General features: G+C 41.3%; 3 protein-coding genes across 3 annotated transcripts; 1 reads left to right on the forward strand and 2 right to left on the reverse strand.

The window, feature by feature from the left end:
* Positions 1-362: 362 nt before the first annotated feature.
* Positions 363-796, reverse strand: TRUGW13939_00008 (uncharacterized protein; the record flags this gene model as incomplete). The annotated part of the gene is made up of 2 exons (XM_035483223.1): positions 363-684; positions 768-796. 2 exons carry the CDS (start codon positions 794-796, stop codon positions 363-365), a joined length of 351 nt encoding a protein of 116 aa, XP_035339116.1.
* Positions 797-3,997: 3,201 nt separating this feature from the next.
* On the reverse strand, positions 3,998-5,371 carry TRUGW13939_00009 (uncharacterized protein; the record flags this gene model as incomplete). The annotated part of the gene is made up of 1 exon (XM_035483224.1): positions 3,998-5,371. One exon carries the CDS (start codon positions 5,369-5,371, stop codon positions 3,998-4,000), a length of 1,374 nt encoding a protein of 457 aa, XP_035339117.1.
* Positions 5,372-5,806: 435 nt separating this feature from the next.
* TRUGW13939_00010 (uncharacterized protein) lies at positions 5,807-6,286 on the forward strand (the record flags this gene model as incomplete). The annotated part of the gene is made up of 2 exons (XM_035483225.1): positions 5,807-5,859; positions 5,977-6,286. The coding sequence occupies 2 exons, from the start codon at positions 5,807-5,809 to the stop codon at positions 6,284-6,286; spliced, it is 363 nt and encodes a 120-aa protein (XP_035339118.1).
* Between the last annotated feature and the right edge of the window lie 5,905 nt (positions 6,287-12,191).

Consider the following 12,191-nt stretch of genomic DNA (forward strand, 5'->3'; position numbering starts at 1 on the left):
ATCTGGCGAGTTTTGGAGGGAGGAAAGCGAGTCGAAGATTCTGGCCTATATTTATATGTTTGTCACAACAGAGGCGGAACCTAGCGCAATTATGTGCTCACTGAGAGGACCACACAGGTCTCTAAGCTACGGAAATGTTTACAGGTGATAAGGCTGCATTGCCTTGCTCGATGGCTTATATCAGGTCCGTGCGGCACACTTGATCCATGCTAGTCCGGCAGGGATCCCGGCGCTTAACACTCAACAGACTCCCTTTTCCATCACCCCTAGTGACTTCATTGGCTCATAGGAATTACTCGGAGTCAGACAAACATTCTGAAATTGTTGCCTAGCATGATGCTCATTCTGATTTGGAGCAACGATTATTCCTGAGTGCTTTGAGCCGTCAATTCCAGGATTTGGTTCAGGCTGCCCTCAATGTTCAATACTACAGCCACGGCGCGTTTGAGGAAAATAGGGCCCTCGCTCTTGTTGCACATGTTGTCAACCTTACCAAGTAATTTAACTCCGACTTTGAGGAGAAGGCGCAGCTTCGATATTTTGAGCCAACCAATGACATGGAGGGGAATAACGGCGACGGCGAAGACGAAGGCGAAGACGATGGTCATGACGAAATAGAAGAGGATACTTGGACCAGCATGAATGCAAAAGAGAATCGGATTGATGATATTGGCATTGAAGACCCTGTTCTTGAAAATATTATCACCAAGGACTATGATTTCGACTACTTTTAAAACGATATTATGGATTGGCTTGAGAAACTTTACCTGTGTTTTTGTGGTGTGGAACTAGGCATTTTTGGTGGAACTATACTTTCAGTGTATTTAAAGAACAGTCTAGCAAGTGGGAAAATATGACTAAGGTGTATGTGAGTAATGTTATTGTGACTATTCACTACTTTATAGTTACTGTGTTAAAAATACTTTGTAATGACACCCAAGTCTATGAGGAAATATGGTCCTCTATTCTTGATGAAGTGGTTAATAGGTACAGAGCAGTAATATATTAAGCGATGTTCCTTGTATTCATTGAGAGAGGGAAAAGACTATATACTTTGAACTATTATTTTAATGAGGAATCTTTAGATATCACATAGCAACTGTATGGCTGTAATGTTGAAGGGAAACGCTCGGAATGAAATAAAGCCAAGCTTTTTTGGTAAGGGTGTTGCCACCTTTAACAACCTTATCGTTGATCTCGACTCTGTCAATTATGTTATAGCTAGTAAAAGTAATGTGAAACATGTTAAGGAGGAAATACATAATATCCTTTAGTCTTACTATAAAGTTGTACGAAAACGATTTATCGACAATATTTATTAGTAAGCTATTGATCATTGCTTATTGATAGGTCCCATGAGTCTACTTGCAGTTTTTAGTCAGGAATGGGTGATCAAATTAGATACTGAACAGCTGGTAGCCATAGTAGGGGAGTCTGCTACTAAGAAGCTCCAGACGACCTCTGGTGAAGAAGATACTTGACCTGGAGGTTGCTATGCGGATCTTGAGATACTGAAGAGTTCGTTTTCATCTCATATATGCCACTGGACCTGAGTCTACGAGGAGAAAAGGATCCTTTAGGATAAAGTGCAAGAAATGTATGTTACATATTCTGGTGGTCGTGATGCTTTAACAGGACTGTGTGTCTGCATATGTGTATGTTTATAAGCAGTCCACCTACAAAAGAATAAGAACGGGATAACACATACTGCTGAACCTACTTCAACAGCCATGCATTCGATGTGAGGATTTTGGGAGTATGTTATTTTTGTTTTAACCGTAACTGAGTTTACTTGAATGATGAACATAAATAGCTGATACGGAAGGCATTTAATTTCTAATTTAAGTCCGATAAATCCGGATTCGAAACTGGCTTTACTATTTTATACACTTTTTACTCTAACTTTAAATACTGTCGATACAAGAGGTAGCCTTGCTTAGTAAGTAGCGTCGTCAAACCTATCGATTGGCTGAGGTTTATCGATTCTTCTGACACCGGATAGGCCTTATAAATCTCCTTTTTTAAAAGCGCCCATAGATTCTCAACTGGATTCAAATCCGGCGAATAGGGAGGCCAATTCATGATAGTAAATCCGTACTCCTGGCTCAGATCCTTTAGTAAATCCTTAATAATATGAGCCCTATGTACGGAAGCATTATCATGCATAAAGATATCGCCATCTTGAAGCATTTCAGGTAACCAAGCTGCATATAAAGCGCGAATAACAGAGCTTGTGACTCCTCCTCGCTGAGAAGTAGGATCTCCATCTAATGGAATAAGCCCAGTGCGATATTGATAACCAAATCCGGCCCAAAACATCTTAGATACACCCTTTCCGGTTCTTATAGGGTTAATATCCTTAATATAAAGCTGTTCCGAAGGTCTTGAAAATGCCCAGATTCGTTCCTTTCCAACACCTCTCTATTGTGCATTCATCGGTCCATTTAACGCGTTGCCAGTCAGAAATCGTAAAATGAGCATGATTAAGTGCCCACTGAAGCCGCTGGGCAGCATGCTCCTTAGTAAGTGCAGGCCGGCTGAGTTGTTGCCATTTGCGCATATTCATCCTTTGAAATAACCTCATAAGAGTTCTGCGGTGAATATCCCTGTTAATGTTGTCCAAAAGCACCTCATATTTAATATGGGGATCTGTATTAACTATATCAATATGATTATCTCGTCCCTCCTCAGTAATTTTGCGCGGTGCGCCTGGGCGAGGCCTTGATTTATTGTCATCACGGGTGTGTTCGCGTAATATATTGGTTTTTATAGTGCCTAAAGGAATCTCAGGATGTATAGCATGAATTTTTGCGTAGCTGAGGCCATAAGCTTTCAATTCGCGCCTTACAGTACGTGGAACACGTGGAGCGCGAGGCATCTTGGTGTTTGGATAACTTCAAAAAAGCTTCAGAAATTCGAATTAATAAAGCGGCATGTAAATAAAGCGCGTTTTCGGCCTAGCATATAAATTAGTATGGGGTGGTGTAAGCGCTAGTTTTTAGTGCTGGTCTCAACTTAACGCCCACCCACTGTATGAACGATCATTGGACAATGAAAGATATACCATCTACCGTTACTGATAGATGATATACGGTATACAAAACGTAGGAGACTGGGTATATAGGAACTCGTTCACCACGTGTATTTAGTTCTTCATGGTTCTTTAACCTAAGTCACTACAGTCTTACCAAGAATACTAGGATACTATCGTGTCTACTCTTACTACTTGATCATACTTTGAGGTCAGCAAGGCAACTCATCTCAAGATATTCGTATCGCGGGAGTATCTCTTCCTACTTGTGTCGTGCGCTACTTAGTCACTCCACACCAACGTCTACGAGCTGATCACGAACGAGACGGATCTAGGTCCGTGACAGTGAAGCCTGTTTCGAAACTGACTGTAATGATGTATCTGTTTACAACCACGTTCAGGATGTCAAATAGATTATAATCACCAAGCAGAATTCTATAACATTATCACTGGTATGGATTGTTGGCCTCGTCGATAGGTTTACCCGACAGTGCAGGTGGCAAAATCAAAGTGTTTGGATCAGACGACAGCCACGGTGCGAACCGCCAGCTCATACCTGCAGCTTACCCCTCATTGCTTTATTGTGGCTGCGCCTCGTTACTTGCCACTCATTTTTCGTCCACCGTCTTTTTTTTCATGTTTTAATTTAGAGAAGAAACAAAGGTCAAATAATTTTAGCGTCTTTTGAATATCAAGGAGAACTTACCGGTCATGGCTGGAAACTCAAACTGTATGTCTAGAATTTCACAATCGATTGCTAGAACTCCGATGTGTGTTTCAGAGCTCGACAAGGTGTTCTTCACGTAAGTAAGACTTCATTGGTTTGGATCTGACAATTTCGTATATTTCTACCAACAAAACGTTGACAGTGCACTTCACGGGCCACCACACAAGCCAGCTATGAGGTTATGCTAAGTTGAAAGGGTGCTTAATGCATACATCTCCACTGGCTACTAACCCCACCATCTACTTCGAGCTCATTGCATTGAGCCCAGCAATGCGCCCAAAGACGAGCGCGCGTAAAACAGCAACAGCATTTGGCGCGGTGTCGTGGAAATGGCCGGTAATCTCACCTGCGGCGTAGAGGTTAGGAATAGCGCCTTGCTGGGTTAATACTCGCGCTTCTGTGTCAGTCGCAAGTCCACCAAAAGTGTATACAATAGCAGCGGCTAAAGGAAAAGCTAAATACGGCGGAGAGTTGAGCGGGCGGGCCCAGTTCGACTTTGGAGGTTCCAAGTGTGGGCCAGTTGCAAGGCCATCAAGGCGGCCAGCAGAAAAAAGGGATACGTCTGTGTCACAAGCTGCGTTGTAGCTTGAGATTGTATCTAAGAGCGCTTGTTCCGGCACCTTCATCTGGACTGCTAGGCCAGATACTGTGTCCGCTGTAAGAGGCGGGATGTCGGTGCGAATGGCCGCTTCATAGCCTTCCACCTCAGAGAGTCTTGAATCGCAAACTACCCAGGCTGACTGGCCCGGAGCATTAAAGTGGATAGTTCGTGAAAGTTGTTCCCAGGTGTCATGGACGAGCCCTGCGCCCTCATCAACGAATCGCTTTCCGTTGCGATTCACCACAATACCATAAGGATAGACGAGCACTAGTGGTGCAGGCATATCGCTGCGCGGATCAATTATTTCGCTATGCATGCCATTCCAATTTCCATTTACCGCAGCTCCGTTATTCAGCGCCATTTGGATCCCATCTCCTGTGTTCCACCGCGTGCCTGGAGATATCGGTCGTAGAGACTCCGCACCGGTCCCGAAATAGGTATGCAGGAGGTCTGGATTACCTTGGAATCCACCGCTGGCGAGAACAACGGATTTGGCAATGAATCGCCGCCCGTCTGCCGCCTCAATGGTTGCCCCTTCTTTCCCAAGGTGCAGTTGTTTGGCGCGGCATTCGTACACCAGCTGGATCCCTTTTGCCCTGGCAGATCGCTGCAGCGTTTCGATTATGGCGGCACCTTTGCCGACGGGTTGAATCCTATTTGGCCACGACTTCAAGAAATAGTCCATGGCATGAAATTGCACACCTTGTCTCTCGAGCCACTGGACGGCCTGCGGTGCCTGGTCGGCCAACTTTTCGAAATAGGCGCGGTCGCCGTCTACGCCACTGATGGTCATCATATCGTCCACGAAACCAGGCAATATCTCATTAACAGATCGCATGCGCATATTGGCCGGGCTATAACGCGTGTTCCCCCCGCTGGCAGCCTCAGGCGTGCGCTCTAGCACGGCAATCTGAGCTGCTGGAACGAGTTCCGCCGCCGATACTGCGGCGGCTAGACCGGCCACGCCGTGACCAACTATGACAAGGTCATACATGCTAATTGTGCCTGCCATTTCGTTTTAGTAGTTAGATTTCAGCAGGTTTTAGACACTCAAGTTGCTGGTCGTGGTGTTTGATGAAAAGATCTCCTCGTCGCTGAAGTCGAAATGATTCGCGCCGTGGGATTCGCTTATGTGTTGGCGCTAGTGTCTCCTGATACTTATTTTTAGTGGTCCACTAATCTCCTATACCGCCCCACCTTGGTACTCTTTAAGGATACCAAGCAGTTTTGTTAGAAGGGTACTTTTATATGTGAACTTCAGATTAGGAATAGGATGATTATAGGGCATATATAGCTATGTAGAGATCGATTTCTTAGTAATAAGATAAGAAGTAAGCCTTTATTTACTGTACCTTATTACTCAGCATGCCAGCCCCGGCGACAAAGGACCGCGAGATATACCACCGGAGTTTACGGAGTCCGAGTCGCGCGGATCAGCCAGAGCTGTATGCCACTCCGACAACGGTCTGAACGCCTCCTGTGGTTCCGGTCAGAACGAGAGTACGTTTCCTTTACTAAGCTAGCGCGCCTAGTTCTTCTCTAATAGGTTAATGTAGACATTTCAGTGACGGGGAATGGAGAATGTTAATCTGAACCCACGGTGGTCTGCGATACCAGGCAAGCTCGTGTGGCAATAGACAACCCCGTTGATGCTGCTGCGAACCCTACGGATCTTGTCCGCGTAGTAGATTTTGCGAACAACTCCGGTCCGTCTATGCGCACACAATGTTCTAGGTCAGCCGTGGTGGCACTGGCAGCTGAATTCGACTGCATCGAACGTACCAAGACCACGCAACCGGTCTCAGAGGTGATCAAAGAACTGCCTACGGATCAAGCTGTTGATGGAGTGGTTCCTGAGATCCTGGTTTCGGATATAGATCCAATCCTTATAACGCAGGACAAGGATGATGATCATAACAAAGATTAGATGTCTTATTAGGATAGTTAAATGGCTATTCTAGTAGATACTTACTATATACACGATTAGTTAACGTCAGCACAGAATGAAGGAACAGATTTTTAATCTGATTATTCTGTTGAAGTGATAGTTCCTATATTATAATCTACTAAGTCATAAGGATCTATAACTACTAGACTCTCTTATCATACACACCACAATAAACAGAAGAATTAATCAGTCTTATCCCAAGATCCTAATAATACTGATAATGATGATTATATTGACATAAAGACAACCCAAGATGATCTGCACCGTCCCATAAAGAAGAAAACAAGATGACTGACAGCTATAGAAAGTGACTGGCCAATAACCTAAACTGCAATCAGATCGCCGCTAGACGGCTTCTTACTTTTTAATCTATACGCTGTTATCTGAGTAGTTCTTACTATGGAGTTCTTTCTATCAGAAATCATGTACTTGTTTTTATGGAAAGAGAATAGAGATATGCTGGGTTGTTTTGAATGTAAAGAGAAGTTGATTGTTTTTATTAATTAAAGGTGTACTGGGTATGAAAAGGATAATATATAGTCATTAGCAGCGCCTGGAATTGCTAATAAGGTTATTAAAATATATATACTATTCTTTTAAGAAGAGTTAGATCTCTTGAAATAACTAAAGAAAGAAGACTAACTACCTTGGAAATAGATTAAAGAACACTTTCTTAACTAAATAGAGAATACTTTCTAAGTTTAATACAGCACGAAGTTCAAAGATTAAGATCTAAGGTTATTAGGTTTGATTAGAAATAAGAATTTGAATAGCCAGTCTTTATAGCCTTTTAAATTGGATAGGAGAAGCTACAGATAACAGTTTTATTATATTACCATAGATCTGTTATTTATATCCTGGTATAACGCACCTTGGTCTTAGTATACTGTGGACTAGTATTTATTATTATAGAGGAATTGGACGGTTAAGAGCTTTGGAATGTTATATTAAGTGCGAGACTCAGAGCATAAGTATAACATATATGTCGTTCGTTGCTTGATGAAAGAGTATCACTGATAGAAAACATTTTGATAGAAAACATTTCAGTTGTTTGTTATTATAAATATTTGACCAGCCTTGCTACAGTACTTAATTTATATAAGCTTTATCTAAATCTAGGGAACTATTGATTGTGATACTAGATGATTGAATTCTAATAATCGTCTCTTCTTGTTGTCCTTTGATTATAAATAGTTTATTCAATATCAGTATCTTTAATCGCGTTGTATAGATGACTTTCCATAGAAATTTTATAAAGCAAGCTGCTAAGTGCAAATAAATTAGTCTTAAAAGCCCAGAGGAATATGAAATTTGGTATCAGTCTTCTTCCTAAACTAAAGGCTCAAAGTTATTAATAGCAGATCTAGTAAAGTTGTAAAGTCTGATTACTAGATTATTAGCTAGAAGAAAAGTACAGATAAGTAGTAATAGTTTTTTAGGTCCTATAGTTATATACAACTAGTAGTAAGAGTAATTAATTAGTCTCACCTTTTATATTAACTATACTTATATATTCGCTGTGTCAACACTTCTTGATTATTTTTCTCTATAGAAAATTATTAATATCTAGAAATGAGTCTGGTTTAGGCCAGTAAAGATTAGGATTCTTAGAGCTGAAGAAGTAATATTTATAGATATGCTATAATATAATAGAAAAAAAGAGCTAATCAAGATAAAATATCTTAATCTAAATATTTAAATTATTTTTATTTATAGAAAAAATTTAATATTCTAAGTAAAAGACTAAGTAATAAACTTAATACTATTAAATACAGATCTTTCATAATTCAAAAAAAACTCGCTAATAATAATTATAAATTCTAACTATTAGTAAAAATAAAAGTACATTCAGTATTTTATATTTTATTATTAAAACTAACCAAAAATCTAGAAAATAATAACAATAAAGCAACTAAAAATAAATATAAAGTTAAAAATATTCTAAAAAAAAAATTAATAAAAAAAAGAATCTTTTATTTAATCAGCTAGAAAAAATATAAACCTAAATATAATTCATAGAAACTAATTAAACACTTAAACTGCCCTAAAAAGATTCAAGCATTTCACCAAAAAGAAACTCAAAGAGAATATATCAGGGGGGCGCGGGGGGCCGGGGTTCGGGGTAGGGGGAGGGTTTTTCGGCGGGAGAGTGATATTTCCTCAGGCTCTCGCTTCCATCTTCTTATCTATCTATCTCTATTATCTATACTTGCCAGACCTGTCTTTCTAGTTATTTTAGCTAAGAAAAATACTACACCTATAAAATCTAGTTATCTATATAAAGTCATTCTAGCCAAGATAAATACTAAAATGTGAGGATATTATATAGAGAGCAGGCAAGAGTTAGATTCGATAGTAAAGCTATGGTTCGCTAGGTAGTCAAACTGATTGCTGACCTTTAGCAACCCCTATATGAAGGTCAGTATATATATGCTGCTTCATTAGTGGCTTAGCAATCTTCTATAAGGCTAGTGTAGTGAGGTGTGGTATTTAGTACATTCTAAAGATTTTACAGCCTTATATTACCTCTTCTTTTCTTAGAAGCTGCGCTAGTATTCTTTATATAGGTTCTTATAGAAGATATAAATAAGCTTAGGTGCTATTATTATAAAGACTAGTATATATAGTGTATAGACCCATCTATATGTGTTATTAATATATTATTTATAGATTGGGCTGTTATTTATTTTGTGAAGTGCCAGGCTCGGGGATGCCGATCCGGCTTACAAAGGCCTGCATATCCTCCGCGGGTTGAGTTGATACATCACAAAGGATGCATCTACCCCTCATGCTCGGTGAATATAACCCTGTTAGGAAGTAGGATCTCATCTAGATCAGGCTTATAAGCTTGAGACCCCATCCCCCAGGATGAAGGGGCTCAAGCGGTTTATTCTATATCAATATAACCCATATCTATTTACTTTATATACTGCCTCGCCTCCTAGTAGGAACCCCCTCAGAGCCCAGTAGGTTCCAACTCCCTCATATATAAGTCTTTCAGTGTCAATCGTTTCAACAACTCGTCACCAAGATGTGAATCGGGGTGGGTATTCTGCTAACAGAAGGCAAGATGAGAAGTTTGTGTAAGGCAATCCTAGAATAAGTAGAGTACTATCGCAATGATAGGCTGCAAAGTATGTTGAAGAGTAATAGTAGTATGCTATTTGCTTGAGAGAATAAAACACAATAAGCTAGATACATGATGGTAAATGAGTGTCCTTATATAGCTGATCCTAAACATAGCGAGCATAGTCAAGCTCTGCTTGACTATGTCAGTACATAGTTCCTTAGCATAGTCTCACTATGTTGACTATGCAGTCACGTGCCTAAGTCCGTAAGGTGGGTCTTTTCGTATGGAGACTCTTTTCGCGTGGAGATCCTTTCCGTACGGGATCTCTTTTCGTACGGAGTCTGTTTTCGTATGGAAACCATTTCCATACGACACAGGCTTCCGTTCGATGAGTCATTCCATGCGGGAGTATAAGTGTAGGCGTTTCTTCCTTCTCGGGTACAATCAGAGATTCTACCCCACGAGAATATCCAATAACCTTTGCTTATGTAACTAGCGTCCGCTGTCACATCTATTGGCTGAGCGTTATCGATTCTTATGACAATCCCCTCCTTCGAAGGCTGGCGTCCCGACAGTCACATAAATAGTCGCAGGTCCCCGTCGCACAGGTAGGCTGATTCCTTTTTCGTTAACATTCTTGGTGGTGATGTTCTAACCATGTCGTCAAAGCAAAATATCGATAAAAACAATTTGTTCGCCCGTATTGTTGAAACCGGGATCGTTCTTCTTTTCCCTTGCCACAAGTGTGCTCTCTCAGGGAAGTCGTGTATTAAATCAGAAATTTCAAAGCGTTGCAGTGAGTGTGTTCGCAGCGGTCGCGGTCGCTGTGTTGAGATGGCGTCTTCGGATTTGGCATGGAAGAAGTTGTTGGCTGCTCAAAAGAAAATTGAGGAGGATGAGGAGGCAACTCTAGCGAAACTTCTTCGTCTCAAGAAACAGCGGAAGCTGCTTCAGAAGCGCGCCGGTCAGTTTATCCAGACGGATATTAAGGATGTGGAGGAGTTGGAGCGTTTGGAGGAGAAGGAGGAGGAGGAACGGAAACGAGAGGCCGAGCTGCAAAAATCAAACGAGATGATTGCGGCTGCCATCCAGGAGTTTCCCGTGTCGTCTAACAACGAGTTCGACCACGTCCTTTCCGAGTTTCTTTCTGGCGAAACGCTCGAATCTTTTCGGGGCAGTTCAAATGCCTAACTGGTTCCCATGAATTGTGTTCAGGTCCGTATCCTTTCCAGCTGACTAAGTAAAAGATTCTTCCTTCCACTAACTTTCTCTTCAGAATGTTTTCAACTTCATATTCATCCTCGGTTGCTTCGTCGTTACTGTTTTCTGGGTTTTCGGTTGGTTCCAATAATGAGATGTGAAATACTGGGTGCACTTTCATTCTTGCTGGTAGTCGGAGTTTGTAATTGTCGTTGGCGAGTTTTTCTTGAATCGTGAAAGGTCCGTATTTGATAGCGTCAAGTTTGTTGCTTGGTCTCTTGCTTGGAATGTTGAAATTTTTCTGTCCAATTGTTCGTCGTAGTAAGTAAACTTTCTCCCCCTTTTTGAGGATTGGCGCGTCCTCGCGCTTCTTGTCGTAGTAGGTCTTCATTCGGTTTTCAGCCCACTTGATGTCTTTCGATATTGTCTGATGGAGTGCCTGTAGTTTGTTGGCTTGTATTATCGCGGCTTCGGATAATCCTTCTCGTGGTACTTCAGACCATGTCATTCTTGGGTGTCGTCCAAGATTTGCAAAATGTGGAACTTGTTTCGTCGTAGCGTTTTCTGCATTGTTTAATGCGAACTGTGCTAATGGTAGTAGTTCTACCCAGTTATCTTGTTCCCAGTCTAAATAGTGTCGAAAATACTGTTCAACTGTTTGAATCATTCTTTCAGACTGGCCATCAGTCTGTTGGTGATTCGCGGTTGATAGTTTGTGATGCATTCCGCATGCTTTTGCAATTGTCTGCCAATATTTGGATGTGAACAACTTGTCTCGGTCCGTGATGAGTTCGTTTGGTAATCCGGTCCATACAAAAACTTTTCGTAACATAAGTTTTGCACATTGTTCTGCTGTCATATCCTTTGGTGTTGGTTCTAGGATAACATATTTCGTAAGTCGGTCGACTGTTATTATGGCATCGGTGTAGGTAACTCCTGTTACTGGGTCCTTGGACTGCGGTAGTCCTTGGATAAAGTCAACAGTGATACTTTTCCATGCTTCTTCTGGTACTTCCGGTATTTGCATTTTTCCAAAGGGTTTGTGGTGTACTGCCTTGTTTCTGTTGCATTCGTCGCAGTTTCTGATGTAATTCTCAACCCTTTTTCGGACATAAGGAAAGTAGAATGTTCGGGTAATCATTTCGATTGTCCTTTCAACTCCTTGGTGTCCTTTTGTTGGAGGATCGTGGTAGCGCTGAATGACTTCCGTAGTCATATTCTGCGGTACTCTGATCATTCCATTCCATATCGCTAAGCCTTTCTGAACATTTTTCGTAACTTGTCCGGCTTGTAATTCTTCTTGTATTTTTTGATCCTTGTTGGTTTCCTGATGCATTCGTTCGTAGAATGGATCATCGTCAACAACTCTTATTGCGGTCGCAATGATTGCATTGTGGTTGTGGCGTAGAACTCCTGATTCTTCTTGCAGAATGTTTGTCTTGGGGGGTTCTATCCCGATCGCGTAATCTGGTCGTCTGCTTAATGCGTCTGCGGCTGCATTTTGTTTTCCTGGAATATGTTCAATCCTGTAATTGAATTTGGCTAGTTCTTCGGCCCATCGTATTTGTCTTCCAGATAATTCTTTTGTTGTCGTGAAGTATTTCAAATTGTGAT

Source organism: Talaromyces rugulosus, chromosome I (assembly GCF_013368755.1).
Source record: "Talaromyces rugulosus chromosome I, complete sequence".
In the NCBI taxonomy this organism is placed as follows: Eukaryota; Fungi; Ascomycota; class Eurotiomycetes; order Eurotiales; family Trichocomaceae; genus Talaromyces; species Talaromyces rugulosus.